This window comes from Desmodus rotundus, chromosome 1 (assembly GCF_022682495.2).
Source record: "Desmodus rotundus isolate HL8 chromosome 1, HLdesRot8A.1, whole genome shotgun sequence".
NCBI classification, from domain to species: Eukaryota; Metazoa; Chordata; class Mammalia; order Chiroptera; family Phyllostomidae; genus Desmodus; species Desmodus rotundus.
The window spans coordinates 90616129-90643010 of NC_071387.1; the positions used below are offsets into that span (position 1 = coordinate 90616129).

The 26882-nt window shown below is 42.4% G+C and overlaps 1 protein-coding gene across 2 annotated transcripts in view; it reads right to left on the reverse strand.

Moving 5' to 3' along the window:
• Positions 1-2976: 2976 nt before the first annotated feature.
• Positions 2977-26882, reverse strand: part of USP31 (ubiquitin specific peptidase 31) — an 80735-nt gene continuing 56829 nt past the window's right edge. For both annotated transcript variants that reach the window (XM_045195376.2, XM_024560479.3), the window contains exons 8-16: positions 24199-24310; positions 23539-23633; positions 22058-22135; positions 21375-21504; positions 17339-17458; positions 14866-15091; positions 12080-12238; positions 10387-10539; positions 2977-8328 (exon numbers count right to left, since the gene is read on the reverse strand). In XM_045195376.2, coding sequence (XP_045051311.2) covers positions 6761-8328; positions 10387-10539; positions 12080-12238; positions 14866-15091; positions 17339-17458; positions 21375-21504; positions 22058-22135; positions 23539-23633; positions 24199-24310 — 2641 coding nt within the window. In that variant the 3' untranslated portion in view covers positions 2977-6760. The remainder of the gene's footprint in view (positions 8329-10386; positions 10540-12079; positions 12239-14865; positions 15092-17338; positions 17459-21374; positions 21505-22057; positions 22136-23538; positions 23634-24198; positions 24311-26882) is intronic.

Here is a 26882-nt window from a genome sequence, read left to right on the forward strand (position 1 = left end):
CATCATGTAAGAGTGGTAGAAGATGGAAATAACATAAACTGTTTGAAGTCCGCTGCAGTTGAATTAGAGTGTGAGTTGTTATCTACCTTTGGGACAAACTGCCTCATGGAGAAAATGGGAATATTAATCCTTGATTGTGAAAATAAGCATAGATGTGACTTTTTGTTTTAAAAATTTACAGAGAATATATGTATCCTTCTGTAACTTGTTTTCATCCAACAGTACAATTTTAAGACATGTCATATACATCAGTGTAGTACCAAGATCTGCTTAACTTTTCCATTGTTAATTAACACTGTAAATATAGTTTGGCGAGAGGAAGAGGAGTATGGAATGAAGGGCATCATGTATTAAATTTATTGTATTTTGTTACATGTTCTGTTTTTCTCTTAATTCCAATTGTATGGTATATAATCAACTGCTGTTCCAGAAGTAAAACGTTTTAAACATAAAAATATAAACTCTGCATCTTGAAAGTGCATACACTCTGAATAAGATATACAAATAAATAACAGAAGTCAGGGACATATCTCATGCACTTGTTCTAAAATAATTTAAAATGTATGATACACTCTTCTCCCAGCCTTGAGGGAAGACACCTGCCTTGCACATGACTGCACAACTAAAAAATTACAGATCACTATGAATGGTGCATGGACAACAACAAAGCCATTTCATGTAGTGCTATGGCATGCAGCTTTTAAGACAGCTCTAGAAATCCCAGTGTAAAGACTGAAGCACTCCATTGAGAAACCATTTCTGTGCAGGGCCTGAGTTCAGGTTCAACCACTGGTGAGAGGCACAGAGCGAACATCAACGCAGATTGAAAGGCCCAAGAAGAGCCTCAGCATGTGGAAACACGTAACCACCTTCCCCCTGGGCGTCATGACCTCACACCAGTTGAGTAGCACCTACTATGAAACATAATTTCATATTACATTTTCCCCATGCCAGTCTCACTGCCCTGGAGGCCTTCCTAAAGGAGCACTGCAACCTGGATGTTTCCTTGTTATCTTTATTTCTTGAAATGTTAAACAGCAGGTAAGTTTTTTCTGTAGGCAGCATAATGCTCAGTGGGATGAACCGGAGAAGCACAGCAGATTGTTTTGAAGATGCTGTAGTGCATTCAGCTCACCACAAATTAACAATAAATTTCACTGGCCTCCACAGGTAACTCATATGGCCAAATTTTTGGATGAATATTGTTATTTTTAATTATGTGAAAATACCAGCAAGAGTTACAAAAAAAATGATTCCAGATAAAATTTAAATATACTTCCTGAAACTACATTCTGAGTAAGTAGAGAATGAGCTAGACAGGAAATTCAGAGGCAGCCTAGGGTTTACTACTGTAATTACTACAAGGAAAACATCATTGTATAAAAAGCAACGATAGGTTTTCCTAGGCCACAGAAGGCTTCACTTCGGCATTTTCTAGCTCAAAGTGACTTCCCTATCCCTCCTCCACCCCCAAGCCTGGCCCTGCTGTGACTCCAGGAACCCTTTGCCTGCCCCCCCACCCCAGACTAGAGCACCAATTCCCACCAGACTGGCAAGTGCTGGGACACTCATCAAATGCTCCAAACTCCCAAATTGGGCCTCCAATCAGAAAATCCCCCAGACTTCAAACAGGAGGTTGTTATCAGTCTCCAGTGTCTCCTTTCCTCTCCATCACACACAGAGGAATCTGTCACTCCCAAGTGATTCTCCCTCGCCCTAGTTCTCAGCAGTGCTCAATTCTGATGGCACATTATAATCACGAGAAGCTTTAACACATGTGGTCTTTCCTGGGACCCAGCCCTACACTAATTACACAAAAAGTCTGCGAGTCGGAGGGACCTAAGTATTTTAAAAGTCTCCTAGACAAGACTCTTAAATGTTGGGTATCAGAATGTCAGGTCATTCAGAAGAAGCTTCAGAGAACCTTGGGGATGGTCTGTTGAGATTTGAAAAAGCCTCCCAAGTCCATTATGGATCTCACTTCTCCCTAAAATTGGGCAACACTGGATTAAAATGAATGTGAGATAGATCTAGAAACTAATCCATCCTATAATGCCACCATAAATCCCACAAGCTTAGTCTTCAGGTGACCAGTGGCTAAGGAGCTCGAAGCTTTTCAAATAGCTCCACATCTCTACAAAAGCATTTAAGAATTGTTAGTACTATTAGAAGCCATGTTCTCTCCTTGTGACTATGATAGGACCTTAAAAGATATAAAAAAATTAAAATCTACAGAAAATGGCGGGTTATTTTTAGAACATTTCTATACAGTATATAAACCAGCGTGTTCAACATACCCAGTTCCATTCCTGCTTGCAAGTTACTTATTTTATAGCCTCACCAATGATCCAAAAAAAATCGACAAGAGAAACATGTGCAAAGCAAAAAAAGAAACCACATTCATGCTCCTCTATACTAATTAATAAACCACATTTAATAAATTACAAAAATGGAGTCCCATAATCTACGTTGCCTTTAAAAAACCGTATTATTTAGTGTAGCGGATATTTATTAGCTGCTTTGCATAGGAAGTTAAGAGCATGCTTTCTGGGTTAGATGGAGGCCATGCAATTGTCCTCATTATTGGGGAAGAAATGACTGGTCATGCTCAAAGGCAAATGTAAAACACACACTCTGGGAGCCAACCAAATTGACTACCCACTAGGATGTCCCCCAAAATACTCACCAGGTTTAGCAATAATGTACCTTTTAGAAATTAAAGACAGCCTGCACAAGCACAGCTAACTTTTTTGTTTATGTCAAAACATCAGCACTGGTTAGTTAGCAAATGAAGTTCAACCTACCTCACAGGATATGTGTTTTATTGAAATTATACTTATGATTTGCTAGCTATCTCAAAATTCCAACCAGAAACACTAATTATCTTTGCATCTAGTAATTATAATGACCTCCATAGAAAACAGTAACTTCAGCTGTTCGGTAATTGTCAGAATGGAATGTGACATCAGATGTCAATATATTTTAAAAACATGTTTATTCGAAATAAATGAGCTTTGTTCACAGCTCTTCTCTGTTCCATTTTTCCTAAAGGCTGCCACTACTATCCTTTACATGTTGTTTCTATGATTTTCATGATAGTTATTTTAGAGGGATGGCAATATTTCTTTCAACCCCACCCCTACAAAAGAAAAACCCACATCAACCTCATACCAACGTGGATGAGAAAATTCTAATGAGAAGTGACTTCATCAAAGATTTTCTACCCCTAAGTAATAGAAACAGCTCAGTCTGAAAGTGGATGTGGAAGAAAACATCTCTGGAGATGAAGAAGGGCACTTTTGGTTTCCACAACACACTTGCTCAGGAGGACCAGCAGCCTTGGCCAATTCACCAGAATCCACTTGCTCTTTTGTTCAAGAGGACTCCATACAGGACATCACCAGCACCCCGGTCCACCAGCTGTGCTCCCAGGGCTCCTCAGCCAAGGCAATTCTGAAGCTTGCAGCTAGCCTTCACAAGCACAGCAGGCCCTCCACGAATGTTTGCAGAATGAACAAATGAATAATGAAAGAATGATTACACAGATAGTTACAATACTTTACCCCAACCGTACTACTGGTCCAGTTAGGCTGCTTTTAGGGAGATAAAATACAAAAGGGGTGGGAGATGGTCTTGACATAAAGTGAGCTTAACAGTTCCCTTGTGTTTCCACATTATATAAGGAATTACAAAGGCAAGGCACAGGGCTGTCTTAAGGAATGATATAGCCTCAGTGCACCGGATGTTTACCAGAAAAGAAATCAAGAATAAAACTTTTTTTAAAAACAGGCAAACTTTACAGATGCAGCTCTATGGTTGGTGATTATTTTACACTGACCAGAGAATGAATGCTCAATCGGCCCACCTGGCTGTCTACCAGAAACCCAGGCCCATCATCCTCAGCAGGTGATTTTTAACCCCAAACACATGTTCACCCATTGTGCCAAACATCGTCAAGAAATTAAAACAAAACAAACGCCAAAGTCCCTAACCTACCAAAGAATTGAACTGAACCAAGTAACAATTTCCCTTATTTTATACCTCAAAGAGCACCTTCAAGCTTCTGGGCAAAATATCCTCAGTGGCTTAAAGGTTGTACCTGGTAGTTAAGGATAAAGATTTTCACAGCCTAAGCACAGAAATGTAATAGCATAAACATGCCTAGACAATGCCACAATACTTCCTGATTTTTTCCATTGAAATCTGAAACAAGGACTTAACTCCACAGACAATTTATAGATACTAGTATTTTCTAGATCTCAAAAAAATCAAAGGAGTTTGTAGTTGTTTTAAGACACTAAACCAAATGGTAAGTCCATTTTGAAGCACTCAAGAATAAAAATAGTTACCACTGTTAAAATTAAATTACTTTCTATTAATGCTTAACTGATTACAGCCCCCCAAAAGTTAGTAAAACCATTTATGTAGCCAATTATAATTCTAAGACTTTGCAGAGCTGCAGGTAGATGCCAAATGTGATTTGCCCGTGAAAGAAAAGATGAGAGGTTCAAATTAGACAAATATTGAATTCCTAATACTGATGACCCCATATTTGGTGCATCTTTTCCAGGAAATAAAAGTGATACATCCCTGGCCATGCTGCTCAGTTGGTTGAAGCATCATCCTGTACACTGAAAGGTTGCAGGTTTGAGCCCCAGTCAGGGCACATACAGGAGGCAACCGTTTGATGTCTTTCTCTTTCTCTCTTTCTCAAATCAATAAACATATCCTTAGGTGAGGATTAAAATATTTTTCTAATTAAAAAAAAAGTGATACAGGGAAACCAGCAGTGGCTACACACTGACTGGCTGCCAATGTGCCATAAGAAGCAACAGTAACACCACAGACAGCTGGATGTTGGAGGTCACACTACCACAAAGGACAACAGTGGTTTGGAGAGGCATAGACACTGCAACAGTAAGACAGTGACAGGACTGAGACAGACTCATGTTCAGTAAATTTCATGGAGTACTACAGGTACTTTCACAAAGCTGAAAAGGTGAGTCTTAATCACAAGGGTCTAAACTTCCAGCTACCCTCAACATAAATGGCCTCCAAACTTGCAAGTTACCTAATGCTCAAATTAGCAGCAAAATAAACTTAAGTGACCTACTGGAAACATTTCCCAAGAGGTATTCATGGAGGAAAAAAAAAAAAGGCAGTGCAGAATTTATAGCTGTGCATGTATATGTGTCTAGTTACCTCATGCACAGCAGTACTGAAAAGGGGGATTTATAAATGGGTCTGTGTACCAGAAGTTGAGGAAGACCTTGAAGAGTCATCTGATCTTTTTAAAAAGTTAACATTTACGAGCATATAAACAAAGCCTGCTGTGTTTCATGGTAAAGCTACAACTGCTATTCAAACAAAATCAGAACCACGACTCTCTTGACATTTAGAAAAAAAGAGGAAAAAAAAAAGGAAAACTGCCAAGATGCCTCCAGAAAGCTTGGAAAACCATGTGTCTTGCTTATCTGTGAGATTTTTGTGAGGTTCTTTTTTTCAAGCCAAGAAATGCAATTTGCATGGACAGTACCACATAGAACATGCTCCAATCCTGCTGAGTTTGGGGTAAGAGATTAAATATTAAACAGAGAATAAATAATTGAATTAGTGAAAAACAGTCATACTGAGTTTGACAGGCAGGATCAAGAGTGTGTATGTAATACTTTGTTACACATCACTTCAACCATCACGGACTTTTGGCCGCTGCAACTTCTTTCCTCTCTACGACTTACAAGACTTTGTGGAAACGTGGACATGTGCACAGGGCAGGCATGGAGCTTCCAACTTCTAACAAAAAAGCAACAACAGAAGAGGAAGATGGTACATCTTCACCCAGTTGAGAATCCGTTCCTCCCACCCCCAAGAATCTTTCAAAAGTGTTAACTGCTCTACTACATTTCAAAATCCCAACGGCTCACTAGCAAATTCAGAAGGAAAAAAATTTAACTACTAGTGACTGGCTTTCTGGATATCCAATTTGCTGTCTTCTTGGCACATATCCCAAGAGTCAAGACTGCCTATGGAACACACATCTTTGCAGATATGAAAGTAGTGAAAGACCACTTCTAAAAACTTCCATCTGTGGCAGGAGGAGAAAAGACAGTCATGGACAGGCCACCTTCCTCTTTAATGCTTTTACTGATACACATCCATCCTAGTCTAGCTGAGTATATACCTGAGAAACATTAGTGTTAAAATATTGCCCTTTACAAAGACTGGTAAATGGGGCCAAAGTGCAGAAAACAACAGTTTTCTCTTGGTTTGTTTCACTGTTAGTGTCACAATTTTTAGAACTCCTGGTGCCACATGACAATCCACACAGTAAGGACAAATCCTGCCCAGCTGAAACCCAAGTCAAACAATTCATCCTTCGACAAGAGCACAGTAACAACAGTTTAACTGGTTCACAGATTCCAAAACCCTAGTGTCCAACAAGTCATCAGAGTTCTCTAGAAAGGAGTGTGTACAATTGGTAAAGGGTTCGTCCAGGGTAACATCTATATTTCCAGTTAGCTTGCTATTGATACTTTGCCTATGGCTGTTATTTGGTTCAATGGCAGAATAAGGCGACACTTTTAACAATTTGCAATTGAATTCTGCACGCGCACACACACACTCACACGCACACAAGCACACACACATCAGGCACCTGACCCAAAAAATACAAAACAAAAGCTAGAGGGCTTTGGTGGGAGGGAAGGAGTTCTAAATAAATAAACATCTTTACAGGGAAAACACAGAGAGTGCAGCAGTATCACTGAGGTTTCTGAGAGGGCCGTGCAGAGGCTGGCATGCTTGAAGGTAACTTTTGGGAGGATTTCTCAGTGGGCTGCCTGCCACCAGGAGACGAGGGTGCTCCAGAGTCTAGCTGGGAAGACTTCGATTTGCGACTGGATAGCAGGGAATGTCTAGCAGAAGCAAGGTCCTTGGAGACAAGCTGCTCTTTTCCAACTGAATTGGCATTTGGCTGCTGGGAACCTGAAGGCTGGTGCCCTTTCTCTGCCTTGTCATCACCAGCAATCTTACAGACCGACTTGACAGAGCTACCACCTGCCTTCTTAGAGAGCAAGGTCGTCTTGCCAAGGTCAGTGGAGCGCCGGGTTTCCTTCTGTCTCAAGGCTGACTTGAAGAAGGACAGCCCCTTTTCATCCGACTTGCTATCCCTCTTCAGAGCAGCCTTTGTGGTTGTGCTGGGGGAGCGCAGGCTGGCCATAGAGGAGCTCCTGACATGCTTCCCGTCCCCCCGGCCCTCCCCTGCCCTGGCCTGGCTCACTCGAGGAGAGCTAGGTTTGGAGCTGCAGGTGACACCCGCTCGGTCAGAAACCAGGCTTTGTCTGGAGCCCTCCCTACTTAAGCTTCTATCTGAAGTCCTGCACTTCCCAGGTGGGAAGGGGCCCCTGGTGGCAGGGCCTGAGGCCTTTTTAGCAGGTATGGAGGAAGCGGTGTAAGTGAGGGAAGAAGCTGACTTTGGCTTCTGGGGCGAATGAGAGGCCACTGAGTCTGGAGGTCTGGGGGAGGACTCCTTTCTGGGATGGGAAGGGGCTGGGGAGGAATGCCGTCCACTGGCCCTGGAAGAATCTGCTTTGCTTCGGGAGCGCAAGGGCTTTACATGATCTTTTACAGGAACAGGAGAAGATGGGGATGTACTTGACAGAGATGATTCCTGGCTTGTCAAGGCTGATCTCCCCTTCCGCAAGCTTTTATCTGGCTCAGAAGCACCTTTGGAGCTAGGGGAGCTCTTGGTTGTGCTCTCTGGTTTCTTTGTGAGGGAGCCTGGGTGGCTTGGGGGTTTCACCTCTTTGACAGGAGAGCTGTCTACAGAATCGCTCTGATCCACATAAGCTATCTGGTTATTGTTATCAAATGGATCAGAGATGGGGGCCAAGCGAGCCCCTTGTGCTAAGTTTTTACTCTGTGCATCCACAACACCAGAGTTCAATTTGCGGGCGTCTGAATCATCTTTGAACACACCTTCCATGACAGCAAGAGGGGCCCGGCCCAAAGCTTTGTGCTCCCACTGACTGGGACCATTGCTTGGTTCCTGGTAACTGCTAGAAAGGTTCCTCAAGCTACCAAAGCAAGAGATGGAGACCTTGTCATCCACTGCCTCCCCAATCTTCTCTAAGGTGGAGGCGGAGTTGTGAATCGGAGAGTCCCCTGAGAACCGGGAAGGAGAGTTGGAGCGCATCTGCAGCTTAGCCGACAGGGACCAGGAAGGTCTAATGCAATTTTCATTGACGGCCAAGGGGCTGGTGACAGAAGACCTGGATGACAAGCTTTGACGCTGGACACTCCTCACGAATGGTCGAGTTGAGAAACCTCCTGAATGCAGCAAAGAGAGTATCATTAAGCTACACAGAAAAAAGTCCCAGTAACATCTAAAGATGAAAGAAGGCAAGTCTTGTGGAATGACAGAAACTTGACCCTCAGAGCCAATGTGTCTGGGGTCAAGGAGTAGCTTTATGATTTCAAATTTTCTGAGCCCAGTTCTCTTACCTATAAAATAGGGACATTTTAACTTGGGGATCAGCAAACTCTCTTTACCTTCTTGCTCTGTACCAGGGGTCAGCATACTTTCCCTGTACAGGCCCAGGTAGTAAGTGTTTTAGGCTTTGTGGGTCACCATCATATGAAAGCAGCTATTGGTGACACATAAACAAATAGGCATGGTTCTGTACCAACAAAATCTTATTTAAAATAAAGGTGGGGACTATACTTGTCCTGTGGGCTGCAATTTGCTGACCCCTGTTGAAACTCACAGGGCTACAATGAGATTTCAATAAAATCTTAAAAATGTCCTGTGCTCAGCAAGGCACCTGGCACTCCACAGATGCTCAATAAATGTGAGCTACTAGTCAAGCTTCTTCAGCTTACTAAGGACATCTGGGGCTCACAGAAAGGACGTCTTTGCCCAAGATGACACAGATAATTAGAGAGAGAGCGAATACCAGAGCCACAGCCTCTAGCCCCACACTCCATGCCACATGCAGGTTTACCTGTAACTGTTGACTATAAAAACAAATCCATGCAAAGGACTAAAGAGATAATATACTCCTGTCCTGAGTGACTTAAAACTTCTAAAAATAGTCATAATTAGAACAATATAATGCCTGTGCTGAGTGACTTAAAACTTCCAAAGAAAATATCCTAAATTAAATTCCATACACACTTGGTACTGTAGCTGCAGAATCTGTAAAAATTTATCTGGATAAGATCCTTGGAGACATGCCCTGTCCCGTGGGCACCACCAGCACTATTGGAAAATAGTGACACCGAAGAGGCTATTGATTATCCAATCACAATGGTTAAAAAACAGACTGGGACAAACCACATCTATGCTTACTGTTAAAATGACAATGAATTCAAAGTTTAGAGGCTGTGTTGGAAATAATCTCTACTTAAGCAAGTGAAGATTCACTGGTCAGTTTTTCATATAATGTTAGGAGCTAGAAAGGAGCTTAGTTATAATAGCCCAATACTCTATTTTACAAACAGAGAAGGAACAAGCCAGAATCAGCAGAGCTGATGCTGTGAGGCAGATCTCCTAGCCTGTCATGCTTCTCCCAGCCTGCTGCCTTTTTTCTCCATTTTATATTCTCACAATTATCCATCACCACTAGAAGTAGATTACAGCTATTGAAACGCTGGCCACAGAAGGAGGCCTGTTGGAAGGTGAGTCACCGCTCTCATTACAGAAGCTGAGCTCATTCTCTTCTTTTCCAGCTCTTGGAGTTCTGGCAGCCTGACCGCTCCCACACCAACTGGGGCCCTATTGGAACTAAGGGCCATATTGCCACTACTCACGCAGCAGGGGAAGGTAAAATAAAGAGTTCGATTTTTATCAGATTTCCAAAGTTTTTATATTGTGCCTATCTTCAGAATTCTCCAAAACAACCTCTATGGAGCAGCAACAGTTTTTGTTCTAGACACTTCTGAACTAAAAAAGAACATGCCACAAGTTCCTCTCAGGGAAACAACATGGTGGGAGTAGCTGAGCAGGTCAGGGAGCTCCCTGTCAGGCCCGTGTGGTGACTCATCATCAGGTGGCCTTGGGGAAATCACAACTGCACTGAGTCCCCTTATTGTTACTTTGAAGATTTTAAAAAGCACTTTGAAAAAAATGTATTCATTATTGTACAGAGTTAAGTAAGGCTCCAGCCTCCACTCCTTCCAAATTGAAAATGATGAAGAGAAGAAAAATGTCCTAGGTCAGAGAGGAAAAAAGCAAATGCCCTGTTTGTATCAAATGTTACTGCTTATCTTAACAGTATGCAGCCCTGCCCCACAACCTTCTTGGGATTTGGTTCCTAAACACGAGGGACCCTGTGTTGTGTCTGTGAGTTGCCATCTTGGAAGTCTGTCATCAAAACCCACACTCACCATCATCTTCACTCCTTTCTCCAGTCATCTCCACAGACTCAGACAGTGAGGCCAGGGAGGTGCGCCTGGAGGAAGCTGCAGAGGTCGCGCTGGCTGGCTTGCTCCCCGGGAGCCGGCTCACCCAGTGCTCGCACAGGGAAGAACTTGTGGAGCCTGCAGAGAAGTGAAGGGGTGCCCAGGTCAGGCTAGGACGCTGGGCTGCCCTGCAGGGCACACTATCACAAAGGTGCTGCTGCCTGAGATGGAGGCAGCTGATGTCCCCACTGACAGGTCAGCACAAATTCCCAGATCCCAATGTGCCTGCTCAAACAGCCCCGACTAGATGAAAAGGAAGGAGGGCAAACTCCTGCACACATCTGTAGTAATAAGATGCAACGGTACTTCAGAATGCAAAATCCAGTATTAGGGCTGGCAACAGAACAGAATATAGACAGTTGCTCATAGTCATTCCTTCTACAAATATTTATTAAGCATTACACACCAGGCACAGTTCTAAGTATTTGCCATAATATGTTTGAAACACAGGAAAGAGAGCAGTACCCTGTAATTTTCTTAGCCTGTTTGTTGAAGTTTAAAATCATTTTCACAATATTAATATACAAACACACAAACATAGGTCTTTATGTCAATCTGTCCCGTCTGTCTTAGGGATGCCCTTAAACACATGTTAGAGCAACAGCAACTGATCTTGAAATTGAGAACATGAAGCAGCATGACTGTCTCAAGCAGCCCTCAAGAGATGTCATTTCTAAGCACATCCCAGACTCTGGGAAGCACCAAGGACAGGCCTTAGAGCACTGGGGTTCCTACTTTCTGTTAATGAAGTGAGCAGCAAACAGATGGGTGAACTGGGAGGGGTTCTCACTCCAACAGGGGCCACTCTACTCCAGAGAGGCCTCCTTTTAGCAGCTTCTAACTTAGCTCTCGCAAGTCTCAAGGGGAGCAGGGGTCAATATTCTCCAACCTGACCACATTCCCACATCCCAGTCCAGTCATACTCTTTTAAACTCAAACCCTGCACTAAGAAGTATGTGCCCCTTGTTTAGATTATGTGTGGCTGCACCCACATTGAGTGTGGGCATTGATTCCTGAATTTATCAAAACAACAGACTAGACCCCATCAAGCCAAACCCAAGTCACATAATATTATCATAGTTTTCAACTATTCCCCTAACAGAATAGGCCGATCTTACGGGGGTTGGGGGAGGACCTATTTCTAATTGTGCTTTACCTTTCACAAAAGGCTTTAAGGCACATCTGCCTAACCTGATGCATACAACAAGCCCAGGTGGCTCGCAGTGTTACTACATCAGGATTATAGATGATAAGTATGTGTCTTAGATAGAACGTGCCCCCAGGTAACCCAACCAAAATGTGGCAAAGCCAAGTCTCCATTCTATTTCCACACTCATTTCCTCTACTTTCAGAGTAGAGTGCCATGCTGCTTTTTAGCTCTTTTACCCCACAAAAGAACCACCCAGGTGCTATTCCACCACCCTGTAAACTCTCCTGGTTCACAGCTGCTTGCACATACCATCCCCATTTCCTTAACTGCAGTCGTTTTGGTTTCCAGATTAAATGCAAATGTGTGGATTAATCTGATCAAACTGACGGAGGCTTGAGACCTTCTGGAGAATTTCTCTGGACCATTAATGACAACCTTCTGTTCTGAAAAAAAATCGGTCAGCTTTACCTGCCACCGAGCTGTTGGCCGACCACGACGGTATTGCTGTCCGCCTCTGGTAGAAAAGGATGTAGGCTGTCTGTGTGCAAACCTCATCTTCTGACAGCTGCTGCACATCACTGTCATCAAAGCAATACCAGAGACCGTCCACAGAGTTCTTACAATAGGCTGCCAAAAAGAGTCACCGTCAGCATTGGGGATGGCTGCACCAGCTGGTCCACTCTACACACAGAGACCATTTCTTTGGCTCATATAATTAATTCAAGACCTTTTTAAGGCTGCACGTAGTAACACAGAAGGAGGTGAAGAAACCAAATCCCATATCACACTCAGGTAAAATGCTTCAAGAAATTTCAAATGGATAAAATTATTTTTAATGCTAGGAAACACAATATATTTATTTACTTAAACCACTGAGTTTCAACCAGGGAGAATTCTACCTCCAGGGGATATCTGGAGAAGTCTGAGACATTTTGATCGTCACAACCTGGGGGTAAGGGTGCTACTGGCATCTAACAGGCAGAGGCCAGGGATGCTGCTAAATACTCTGCAGTGCCCAGGACAGGCTTTCACAGAACACGATCATCCTGCCAAGCTGACAATACTGCCAGGGTGGAGAAGCCCTGATTTAAGCACGTTGTAACCGTTACTGTTTATCAGAGATAGAATATAATAGAACTAGAAATAATGAAATTAATAACAGCAGCAGCTAACATTTGTTTAGCACTTATTATGTATCAAACTAGGCATTTAATCCTACGAGATCTGTTCTATGATTATTCCCATTTTACAGAGGCTCAAAATGATTAACCAGCTTGCCCAAGATCATGCTGTTGGTGAAGGGCAGGGTCCAGCTCATTTCAGAATTATCTAGTCCCCTACCTGAACCTGCTTCCCTCAGAGCTAGCACCAATGATGCCCCCTGGAAGTCTCCTGGCAAATGGAGAACATGTGAGCTCATGAATGCATGTAGTCTTCTCTCTAGTTCCAATTCTAAGCCCAAGATAGAAAATAAAGAGCATTCAAGCACCAGCGAGAATGGACAACTTAGTGTTCATGAAGCCATGTCATCCTATAAGGATATATCAAGGGGTGTGATACGCTTGATCCAGAAAAGGACATTCTTATCACACTGTCTAAAAATACCCACTTACTGGGATGGGAATAAAGGAAAGGAGTGCTAGAATATTTAGATGACCGCTGGAAAAGACTCAGTATGGTCCCCAGGGCAAGGAACACAAAGTTCTGAGAGGAGGCACCAGGAATGACTTCCTCAATAGGCCATAACCACTTTCACAAGTATGGAACCCTAAAGGATAAAGGGGACAGATGCAAGGAAATGCTCTACCAGACAGGTCCAGAAAAGAAGAGCAGAGTAAGAATCTGTGAATGTAGAGAAGGAAATCATGTGCAGCTTACACTCACTGGGACCAGGGGGGAGAGAAAGGGAGCTATAAGCAGCAAATGGGGCCAGTGAGATGGCAGTAGTTTGGCCAGTGGCTGCTATTCTGGAGTGGAAATGGGACTGTAAGGGGACACACCCAAGAGAAGGTGCCAGAGAAACCTTGCACTAGCTTTTACAGGTCTCCCTTCAGATGGTCTGTCCCCAGTCACAGTGTGGAAAATAAGGAGCATGGTAACTCATTAATATGTAAACGATGCACTTATAAAATAACTCTATTTGCTTTTCTTTCTAGCACTGTTACTGAGGTGTTGTATATACCAGTGCTACTCAAATTGTGGTTTGCAATTAAGAAAAACATTTGAAACTTGTACAGCAATCTGATACTGCCATAATTTTAATTGTATTTTTGCAAAAGTATTGGTTTGTGAAGGATTGGAAATTTTTAAAAAGACAAGTTCTTCAGCACAGAAAATTTGAGAAGCACTGTTTTAGAATCCTTACACAAGTCAGCCATACACATAACATGTAATTATAGCAAAATAAAGATATCACAGTAAACATTCCAAATGAAAACTTACACACAAGGTGTCTGTAATTCAACAGTGTTGAGGTATTTAAAGTGTTCTCTAAGCTAAGACTTTAACCACTTTATATACCAGACAAGCAGTGGTATGGCCTCAGCATGGGAAAGGGGAAAGGATGTAGAAAATATCCAAGCTCCTCCTAAGATAAAAGAGCTCTGGACTTGGACGACGGTGACAATTGCATAAAGACGTGATTGTACTTAATGACACTGAACCATCCATCCACTAAGAAGGGTTAAATGGTACATTTCGTTATGTGCACTTTACCACAATTTAAAACTGTAACTAGTGGTTATTTTTGAGTGCTAAGCCTATGGATGATGGTACTGCTCTCCCTCTCTCTAGTTTCTAAGATAAAAAAAGCAAATGTAACCTTAATACAAAATCAAAGACACTATGAAAGTGTCTTTCATAGCACCTCCAAGCCACGTTAGACACTATGAAAGTACTTCACAGTCACTCCAAAACAGGAAGAAGCTAGATGCTCAAGGAACTAAACTGAAACCATAAATGAGGAGTGCAGGTGAGGTGAACACAGTGAGTCCTTGGGGAAGCAGACAGTGCTATCTGTACACACCACTCCCCAATAAGCCGGACCGCCACTGATGGTCCAGCTCAGAAAAAGAAGGAAGAAGTTTCACTTGTTTGCTCTTGGACAAAGATCCAAAGGATGAAAACTGCCCTCAACAGTTGGCACACTGCCCACCATAAAGGACAGTGAGGATCTTAAGGCAAAGTGACCCTGTCACAAGCAAACACGCCTGAAGGAATCGTCCACACAGACACCGGTCTCTCGCACTGCAGACCTGTGTAGTGCCCCCCTTGCATGGTGCCATGATGATTGCACACAGCATACAGGTCATAGATGTAGTCCTCAGGGTCCCTCCCGAGTCCATAAGGTCGTCGCCATGGAGACCAATGGGATGGCAAACTCCAGCTGCTCTGGCTTCTCTTAACCACATGAGGTGTCATGTCCAGGCCAGTCAAGGGGAACTTGACCATGTTCTGAAGTTTCATGCGCCTGTCTCCTTCCTGTCACAAGAAGAAAAACAAGTTCTGGTGATATTTTCATGCAAACAGATGGTGAATAGGTTTAGCATGGAATGTGGGCTCTAGCAGCTGAAGAGGCTTTAGTTACCTGTCTGATGTTTCCCAAGACACATACAAAACAAGGGAAACTGACTAATCGTTTGAACTATCTGGAGGAACAGGTTTTAAGATCACTAAAAGTACAACCAGCAAATGACCTACATATAAGGGGTAAAGAGCCTCCCTGAGTCTCCATTTCTTTATCTGATAAAGGATTTTAAAGTTTTTTGACTTACAAACTGACAATTTCAGGGGGGTTGCCCTGATACCTCTGTCACAGAGGCATGAAAATAATGTAGTAGTAACATACTAGGAAGACAAAGCACAGTGCCTGGCACAGACAGCCACTTAGTGAGCAGTGCCCCTTTCTTACCCACCCCCCTCCTGCAATGACATGAAAAGTTAACACCGGTTTAGCTTAATATATTCATTTAGCTGACAATCTTGGGTAAACTGTATTTTCCCTAGGTCCATAGGAAAATCCTGTGAAATCAAACCATCAGCTGAGTATTTACTGAATGTTTCCTGTGTCTGTGGGAGATTTTAAAAATTAAAGGGGTATAAATAATGGCTACCCCAAGGAGACATGGATTCACTAGGGAAGAAATTTTTTCTTAAGAGAAAAGTAGGATGGGTTCTGGATGGTCAGGAAGGTCAGGCTAAGGAACCTGGACTTTGTTCTTAGTCAAGGGAGAAGACTGAGGCTTTAAGGAGGTGATGTCGTCAGAGTTGTGGGTGGAGAACTGTGTAAGTAGTGCATAAAACATAACAGAAAAAGTCATCTACGTGAAGAAATCAGTTAAAAGACATAGCAATTGCAACCAACTGAAAAGTATCAGAAGTCAACTGGCAGGGCGACAGCAAGAGTAGGGAGAAGGGGACAAATACAGAAGGCAATGGAGAGTCACAACCAAGCAGAAGAGGTGACTGCCTAGAGAGGGACAAGAAAGAAGAGTCAAAGATGACCCTGCAGTTTTTAGCCTGGGGTGTTGGAAGGGTGCTGATATGCTTTCAAAAGAAACAGAAAGCAAAGGAAATTAGTCTGTGTGTATGGAAGAAGAGAAGGCTGGGGTCCCAGCCCTCAATCAGCTACGCATTGCAGATCCCAAATGGAGTATGCAGTTGGGACATGCAGCTGGACCCCAAACCTCTGTGTGAATGCCCCAGCCCTGGAACCATGTGTGTGTGACCCCTGACACCTCTGCTTCATCAGCAAGTCCTAAGCACCTCTTAAATGTATTCAGGTCTCTCCATCTCCTCTGCCACAACCTTGGTCCAAGCCATTAGCATCTTTCCCCCACCCTGGATGACTGCAAAGGCTGCCTTCAGATCTCCTGTCTTCCCTCTTGTGGCTTCTAATTCTCCACATTGTAGCCAGGATGCTCTCTTCAAAACACAAATTTATTGATGTTGCTTCTCAGCTTAAACCATTATCAGACTTCCACTCTGCCTACAAGGTCTATATGGTGACCAGTCCCTGACCACCTTACCCACCTCAGCTCATACCTTTCCCCCCATACTCTGGCGCTCCAGCCACACTGGCTGCTGCCAGCCTCTTGCAGAAGCCATACTCCCTTGGGCAGCAGAGCTTTGCACACCTGCTCTCACTAAATGCCTACCCCAATCTCAGATATAAACCTTCCCAAAGCCAGGCCTCAGAGATCCCCCCTACCATTTACCTCCCAGTTAGCCTTCTTACCATGGGGAGTCCTGGAACATCCTAACCTCGGGGAATAGATAGCCATTTTGAAAAAACTGACTCACAGAGCAATATAACTCAAAGCAGACTTTCTTTCTACGTATTTCTGACTCATTTCCTCAACTGTACAACTACTCTTTAAGAGAAGGACAACACCCATTATTATTTTAGGGAGAAATAATTCTACCCATCCCCAGAAAGAAGCTCTACTCTTTTTCTTTAAGCCAAAGTACACTCACCCAGATTTAAGTACACTATTTACAAATTTAAAGCAAATGCTCAAGAACAAAGTAAAATATCCACAGTATGAACTAAAATGTGTAGGATTTAAAGGGTCATAAGACACACCAATTCTTCTTGGAAAAAACAAAGGGTGACCCCCAAAAGGGGCAGACTGTGTCTGTAACACACAAAGACAGGTGCATGGGATCAAACAGGGACACCAGAGAACCCCACAAAGCCCACCAGGTGGTCAAGGCCTCTGTCCTTACCTGTCGAAACCTCTTCAGATGTATGATGAGCACATCAGGCAGGGTCCAGAGGCTCAGCGTGATGCTCCCCTGCTGCAGCTGCTTGCAGTGTGGGCAGCGCCAGGCATCATCAGGGGCCAGCTGAAAACAAGGAGCACAACTGCATTAAGCTCCTTAGATAAGCTAGGCTTTCTGACAGATGTTAGCTGGACTCACTTCTTGGCCAGGGCCTGGTTGGTACAACTCAGAATCTCTCTGAAAACTACATATGATGAAACTCAGTGGAAAAACACCAAAAGTGGCACCCAAGTATTTGCTGCATAGACTACCTCTCAAAAAGGAATGATACATTAGGTAAACACTGTCTAAAGGATATGACCCTGAAGCACCTCAAACTCAGCATGCTCCCAAACTCATCACCTTTCCATCATATAGTCCCCCCTTCCTCCTCCTATCCCATCTCAGCAAACACCACAAACACCCACCAAAGGCAGATCATGGGTGTCATCTCAAACCTGCAAACCCTTCCCTCTTCCTCCTGTTCCACATCCATCCAAACTTATTCTCTCTCTGCCATCTCTCATCCCTGTCACCTCCTCTCTACCCCGATTAATACCACCTGAATTCAAAGTCCTCACTCATTCCTTTACCTGGACTTCTCTAACCTCCTGTTTTCTCTCCTCAGCACTGAATTACTCCAAACAATCCTGCCCTCCTGCTATCAAGATGACCTTTGTAAATGTCACTCTGGGCCTCACATCTACATATGTCATCTTTGTAGACCAAGGATTCAGGATGGGGACATGTTAGGTTACAGGTGTCTTTAGGTGAGAGATTTTTAAATCTGCTCTGGAAATCAGAAGCTGCACCAGATCTGGGGCCACATCACAGTGAATTAAGGGGGGCCATGAGAATGGAAGGCCATGCCCGCTGAGATGGAAGAGAAAGAAGCCAAGACAAAATTGTGGGAATGCCTATTTTAAGGGAAACAGAAAAAGTTCAGAAACCACCAGACCCTGGAGGATGCAGAGTCAGAAAACCAGGGAAATTGGGGAAAAAGAACATTAAGGACAGAAGGCTGTCAGTACCAACCCTGCAGAGAGGTCAAGTGTAGACTGAGAACTTCAAAGAACAGAGTGAGGAGTGTGAGTCAGACAGACAACAGAAAAGCACGGAAACAATAATGGTGAAGTCAGGCAGAAGAGAAGAGGAGGAAGACTGGCATGAGATTTGAAAGGGAGCAGAACTGAGGGAGTATTTTTCAAGACAGGAAACCCAATCATGATTGCAGGAGGACAAAAGTTTGGGTGGGTGAAAGTGAATCATAAAGTTAGACTGGAAGGGACCTAAACTGTCATCTGGTAAGTTCACATCTGTGTGACAATTAACAGTCTACATGCATAGCCATCCAGCCCAGTGCTTGTGGTAAAGGAACAGGTCATTGGTTTTTTAGTATCTGACACATTAACAAACAATACTTCTGTAAGATAAACTAAGAATTTCATGATATCTAGTAACTACGACAGTCTCTAAAACACCTGTCTTATTCCTGTATTCATAGTTGTAAACTGCTACAGAGAGCTCCCCGACCCGTACACAGGACCAAGCATCGCTGGTCTAGCTAACTGCCTAGGACACGAAGCAGGGCTAGCTCAGAAGGAAGCTGTTCCATTTTCAGACAATTCAGTTAAAAGAGCGGATCCCTCCAAGAGAGGGAAAATGATCCTCTTGAACATTTGAACATTTTCCAATCTTCAAGTTCTTCCTTTCAGATAAAATTAAGTCCAACCCTTCCTCCACAACATGGTCCTGGAAGTGCCTGAGTCCTTCAGGCTCCTTTGTTAAAAAAGATTCAGCCGCGTCATGATTTGCAGATGTACCATTCCTATCCATTCTCTCTGATTGTGCCCAGTTTGCCAGTGTCTTAACAGGGAACATTTAAGGTAATGAAACAAGCAGTGCCATCACCATCTGCATTCTGGACAATTTCTAAAGCATCCTTAAGACAGCTGACAGTGGCTGATGCCCACATGACACTACTGATCAATACTGAACTTGCAAAAAACTACCCGCAAAGCTACTGTCACACAGCCTACTACCAGCCAATTTGCACCTTCTCCTCTCCAATATTTGTGCTATTATTTTTGGACCCAACGACTGAACTCTCCAAGTAACACTCATTCATTCATTCATTCCAGTATATACTTACTGAATGCTTTCTATATGCCAAGCACCATGGTAGATACTTAAGATTATTCAAAGACCAAGACAGAGTCTCTTATCTCTCTCCTTTACCCACTGTGCTCCAGTCAAACTAGCTTCATTTCTGTTTCTCAACCATGACGCGTTCCTTCCTACCCCATGACCTTTGCTTCCTTTATTTCCTTGCTTACCCCCGGTACACTGTAAAAAGGCTGAGGGCAGAAACATTGTCTGTCTTGGTCCCTGCCAAATCCCCAGCACTTAGTGCCGTACCTAGCACACAGTACATACTCAGTAAATGTTTACTGAATAAATGAATCCCTATTAAAATGTATCTTTTTTTAAAAAGATTTTATTTATTTATTTTTAGAGAGGAGAAGGGAGGGAGAAAGAAAGAAAGAGAAACATCATTGTGTGGTTGCCTCTTGAGCGCCCCTTACCAGGGACCTGGCCTGCAACAGGCATGTGCCTTGTCTGGTAATCGAACCCACGACCCTTTAGTTCGCAGGCTGCCATTCAATCCACTGAGCCACACCAGCCAGGGCCCTATTAAAATGTATCTTGCTAGCTTGAACTCATCCCTCTAAATCAGTGAGATGTTCTCTAGAATACCAGTGTTCCCAACTAGTAGTCTGCTCACCTCTAAGCTTTGTGTCATTCTCAAACATCTCCCAAACCAACTCAAAACAAAAACGAAAACAAAACTCAATAGGATAAGGTGCTTCACAGAGCATACAATCAATAGGTTTTAAAGCCAACTACTTTATATGAGCCACAGACTGAAAAAATGAAACTTATGAAACTTATTAAAAGAACTAGCTATGGACTTGGGGGAGAAAAGACTTAGTGAGAAGATGAAAGACATTTCAAATATTTAAAGGATTGACAAATATTTGTCCACAACTGTTCTTAATGAACTCAAGAAAGAGAACACCTGTGGGTTGTAGTAACCTGAGGTCTTTGGAAATGATGAGTCTCCCAAATAAGCAAATGCCTCATAGCAGTGGCTGAACAATTACCTATTTGAAATTAGGTAGAACCCAACCATTAGAAAAAAGGATCTTTAAGGTCCTCTCCGACCCTGAAACTGCATAATTCCCTATGTACTTAGAGAGAACAGTAACGATTAGTAGTCAAAATTATGATCCTAAACATCAACTCCAGATGAACTATAAGTATTCTAGTCAAGGTTTCTCAAGGTACATAAACCTGGAGAGGCTTAAAAAAATACACAGGCCTGAGCCACATCCACAGAGACTTGTTCATCCATCTATCTGCCCATCCTTACGTACAAATATTTACTGAGTCCCTACTATCTGCAAAGCACTGTGCTGAGTAGTCCAAAGTGCACTGTCCAGTAGAACTTTCTGTCTATGTCTACACTGCCCGATATGAGAGAAACATGTGCCTACTGAGCACTTGAAATGTGGCTAATGCAACTAAGAAATGGAACTTCTAATTACATTTCATTATAATTAATTTAAATAGGTCCTGGTACCTATGTTCTTAATACCAAAAGGTTGAGAATCACTGTTCTAGTTACTAAGGAAAATGATTTAAAATTTGTAAATTGAAACAAAAAAATTTTATCATTAACCATTAAAAGGAAAAAAATTAATTACAAAGGTTCTTTTCTAGAGCATTTCAATTAATCAAGTTTTTCTAAAACTTTAAACAATTTTTTTTTGAAAGCCCTAAAAAAAATAACACTAAGTTACCCACTATGTGTGCAGAACCTACATAAAAGCACAACTCCTAGGGAGTTTTCTGGGACATAATTTCTTTCTCCATTTTCACCTTGTCACGACTCCCCCCTCTACCACCACACCACCCAAGAAATGTTCCCAACTCTCACCCGCTCCTCTTTGGTGTAGAGTTGGAAACACTGGGATAAAGTGCAAGTCTGAGGCTGATGATGATGCTCCCTTTGCAGACGGACACTTTCTGCATCAGGGATATATTCATCTTCAGTATTTACAAACAAACTGCCATTGGGGAAAGAAAGCATTTATCAGAGAATATCTTATAAAACTAACATAAAATACAATTACAGCTTCAGAGTGTGGATATAAATTCATAACCAAGAAGATCAATGTGTAAGAAAGCAATTTACCATGTTCCAAACATGGAACATGATTCTTGAAAAATTCTCTATAAAGTTATTTTTAGGAAATAACTTTATAGATATTTCTGGGACTGGCCATGTGCTAATTCATATATTCTTGTCCTTTGTAACTAAGGGCATGAATTTTGCATAACTTACTAGAATTAATGCGCCTGTAATACAAATCAAAGTAATTGGACCTACAATGAAGAACATATTTATGAATATACATGAATACATATATAGCTTGTATCTCAGCAGCAAATGACAGAATGTATAGGAAAGAAATAATAAACTACTTAAATAAAGGATTAGCAACACATCTGGACACTAAAAGCTAAAGAGAAAAGAGATATGGATATCAACTAATTTCAATGATCAAAGGTATGCTTTTAGAACAATGACTCTATAAACACTAAGTAAAAAATACTCACAAATCTTTTGTCTCCTTGTCCCATTCTACCACTAATTTCACATGAGCAGTGCCACCTGGTCCACAAGATTTTAATGCCCTATGGGACAGGGAAGGGGAAGGGGAGGGAAGCCACAAATTATTTTCTAAATAAATGATTTTACTTAAATATGATCATCTAATCTGACATCATATAATTTCTGAAAATCTTCATCATCATTCCCCATCAGAAAGTTTCTAGAGACCGTTATAATAACCTCATATTTAATAAGTAGATTACAATTGGACTGAAAAAAAATCCTTAAATTAAAATGTCCAGTACAGAAATAAAGAGTGGAAGAAATTTAGAATCCTGTTATAAGGCTGTCCACAATCACTCTTAGATTCTTTATGACCTTTCCAAATTCTGTCCAATTTCTCACCGACCCAAATAGAGACTGGACAACAGTCTCTCCAGGCAGAAGGTCTGCTCCTGCATCCCTGCCATCGCCCCATAAACCGTGCCTGGTCCTTAGACTCTGTCCACACCAATCTCAACTTCTATAAGGTACTACTTGAGTTCTACCTCCTTCCTTGATAAAGCCCCCCTGAGTTCACTGGCTCATTCCACCTCCTGAGAAACTCAGTATTAATAGTCAGTATCACTCATCTAGTATTTCTTATGTTTTGCAATGTTTTGAAGCATTATCTATTAACTCTCATTTCTAAAACCAAACAGTGACCTGCTTTCAAACAGAACCATGTTATAGACTTTTTGGAATCCTAAAATGCAGGCACTACAACATTTGTTGAAAAATCATAATAATAAAACCAGTCACGAGAGTTTTTCTATTTATATATCATATATGTATAGTACACATATATGCATCTCTCTTACTTTAATACAGTAGAGTGTTGTCATTGTAAGTATGTAGAAAGCTGAGGACGGACAGTGCAGTGAGTATTTCAACCATGGGGGAAGGATGGATGGTTTGAAGCAAGGCTCACAGGAAAGACAGCATCAACATAAGCAAAGGCACATGAAACAGTGCATCCAAACATTCCTCAGTACTTCGACACTGCTAAAGGCTTAGGGTGGTGGGGAGAAAAGCGAGGCCTGACAGAGGGAAGTACTCAGGGTCCAAACTGAAACATGTCATGCACTGTGCAGCCTGGGCTTTGTCTTTTACAACACAGGTTACCATGCAAGGATTTCAAGAAGGAAAGTGGTAGCTTAGAATTCTACTTTGGGAAACATCAATCTTGGTGAATATGAAAGTGTCATTTATTTGCAGTCCTACAATATACAGTATTTGCTTTGTAACATGGGTACTCTAGGCTTTTCTGATTTCAAAAAGGATACTAAAACATATCATACCCTAATATGAATCAAAAGTAAAATAAGTACTTAATTTCTAAATGAGTCTAAAGAACCCACCACACCTGTGTGGAAATTTTACCAGACATCACTAGAAATTACACATGAGCACATGTGAAGTTCTAGAAGGTGATTTTTTTTTTTACCTTTCTACTGTTGGGTGGCACAGTGGCTGCTCCTCCTGGGGCAGCAAGTATGTGATTCCCACCACACTGACCACACGCAAACTGAATGGACACACCTGCATTAAATGGGAAGGAGAATTAGGTGGATTTCAAGGGCATCTGTTTCACAGTGGTGTTTCCAAAACGGGTTAAAGAGAGAACAAACTGTTCTGGAAAAATGCTCCTCCATAATGTTCTGTTAGGTTACTGAGCCAGTCTCATGCACTTTAAATATGATTTACCCAAATGCAATTTACACATCAAATTATGTTATGTAAGACAAGTAATATGTGGCTTTAGTGGAGCATTAACTTAATTTAAGTTTCCCTTGGACACTTTAACATTGTAATCCCAATTTTGAAAATATACAGAGAGATGTTCCACGAAGTCTCTCCAAGCTGATCATGTGCTAAATGTTATTAGACAAATCTTAGAAAGGGAAACCTTGCAGTGTCCAGCTTGCTTTGTAAGTTGAAGGTTAAGTCCTCACTCTTAAAAATCTGAACACAGCTGATTCTTTTGCCCCAGGGCTTCTGAACACTCCAGCTCAGTGTCCACCTTCCCTAATGCAGAGGTCTGACTTCAAACTTCCCTGCAAGGGCTACTTCTTTACTGAGCCAGAGCATCAGAGTATATATGCACCTGAATGCACACTGTGGGCTTCAGGAAATACTTCATCTTCTCCAAGATCTCCTTCTGCAGAAGGTCCCAGGCTACTGTCTTCTCCAAGTGCAGCACAAATGGCAGCCCAAACCTAACACACACACAAAACACACCTCCATCACCTTAAATTACAGCATTCCCTTAACAGTGGAGTTCCTTATACATGACCTTCCTACATGGAATCACTATGTAATTGGGTTTAGGACTGTTCTCAAAATAAAACAAACGAAATTTAACAGTTACTCATATAAGTGGATGAAGAAGTCAGAAGAGAAGCTGAGATTTCCAAGTGAAATTTAATAGCTCATACATCAAAATGGCTTCTGGGGGAGCATGATGCTACGATATTAAGCAGCAAGAGGACAGGGTCAGTGCAGATGGTAAGGAAAGAAGAGAGAAGCAAACAGCACAGGTCAAACATACAAGGGGTTAATGCCAGAGGAGCAGACAGGACTGGAAGGTCCAGCAGGCAGGCAGCCACATTCTGATAATCTGACAAGGAAGGCATTGGCAATTAAGTGGCAAAGTCATCTCCTAGCCTCAGGGAGAAGCCACATGGCCCCTTCCAGTGCTGGGCTGACAGTGTTGGAGAACTGGAGGCAGCACCGTGGTTCTCAGTATGGCTGCAGGCTGACATCACCAAGGGAGTTTTAAACAAGGACACCCAAGTGCAGCCCCCTGAGATCCTGCTGTAGTCATTCTGCTGGGTGGCTCAAATAGTGAGATTTTTTCAGAAGCTCCCTAGATGGTTCTAAAATGCAGCCAAGAAGGAGGACCACTGGCATGGCCTCACTCCCCCAAACCCTAGCCATTTAGACCTACTTGCTGTGTACCCTGGATGAGTCCTATTCACATACCCAGGTCTTTGTTCAGCCAATTCCTTCAGCCTGGAGAAGCCTTCCCAGCATCCTGCTAGGCTAGGTCCTACTCACCCATGTCACGACCCAGTGGAGCTATCCTTCTGCAGGAAGCACCCTGCTGGTTTGTTCCCTGTGCTCTGTACCACAGCACTAACACTGCCTGATTATTCTTCTGCCTCCATCAGTGCACTGTGAGTTACTGAGAGCAGGAACTGTGATCTACGTATCTCAGTAGCCCAAACAAGCAATGCCTAGAAAATGGTAGGTGCTGAGTGAGTGAATGAGTGAATGAATGAATGAATGAATGAATGAGGAATCAGATAAACCCTGACTTAGGTCCAAGCAGAAGTGCTAAAATCACCAAGAAACCTAAGTCCAATTTAAAAAACCAGTTTACTCACAGTGGCACTCAATAGTGATGTAAGTTCCAAGCACATGTAAACTACATCTTCACTTCTAAAAGACTAACACCCCTTCTCTTCTGTCCATTAAACATGCCTAGCTCCTTCTAGGCTCAGTGTCTTTGTACTCGGTGTCCCCTCTTTATGGGATTCTGTTCCCCAGAGGCTCACAAACCTCACCCCCTCGCCTCACTCAGGTTCAGTTGCTGCCTCCTCAAGAAAGCCATCCCTCACCCATGCAGTTGCACGTAGCGTCCTCGAGCCCCAGCACACTCTATCATCCTAGCCAGTTTTCAAACCTTCAAAGTGGAGTAACTGAAGTTAAATGTGTTACTTGTTTATAGCCACGCTGTCCTAATTAGGACATAAGTTCCATGAGAACGCAGATCCTGTCTGTTTGCTGCTGTAGGCCCTGTGTTTACAGCAGTGCCCAACATACTGTAAACACTCGAGCATTTGTTAATGAACATCATAAATATTCAAATCAACACATTTTGCATTTATATTATTTACCATCTTTTAAAAAGGAACTTATCAAAGCAACATTTTAAAAGGCTAATATCAATGCTACTCTAACAAACATTAGAACACAAAGTCCTTTTTCCCTAAAGTAGATCCACATCTTGCTTGTTATTACTCAGGTTATATTACTATTGTGATAAGGCTAATTTAAAAGACAGTCTAAAATTCCCACAGGTTCTTACAGAGGGAGAAAGATTTGAGAGATCTCCAACCCCCAACTTTCGGGCTTATGCTGCTGAATGAAGAGTGGTACCACTGCTGAGACAGGAAACACAGGAAGGTCAGGTGCACAGAGAAAAAGAATGAGCTCAGTTTGGAACATAAGATTGAGGTGTACATACCATCTAAGTAGATTTGTTAAGAATTTTTTAACAATAGGTGGTAAGAAAGCTTGATTTGGTATGTAAGTCTGGGGCCCCAAAAGGAGCTTGAGCTGAAAATACACATATGAAAGGAGCCTTTAAAAAACTACATGGGCTAGAAGGGCAGTATGTGGGAACAGCGTTTAAGTGCCCATCAGTAGATGAGTGAATAAAAAAGGTGTGGTATTGTACATTTACAAAATGGAATACTACACAGCCTTAAAAAAGAAGAAAATCTTACCTTTTGTGATAGCCTGGAGGTTATTATGCTAAGTGATATAAGCCAATCAGAGAAAGACAAATACCATATAATCTCATTTACATGTGGAATCTAATGAACAAAATAAATGGCTGAACAAAATGGAAATAGAGGCATGGAAACATGGAACAGACTGACAGCTACCAGAGGGGATGAGGTGGAGAACTGGGTGGAACAAGGTGAAGGGATTAGCCAAAGATCATATATGCATAACCCATAACACAGACAACAGTGTGGTGATGGCCAGAGGGAAGGGGTA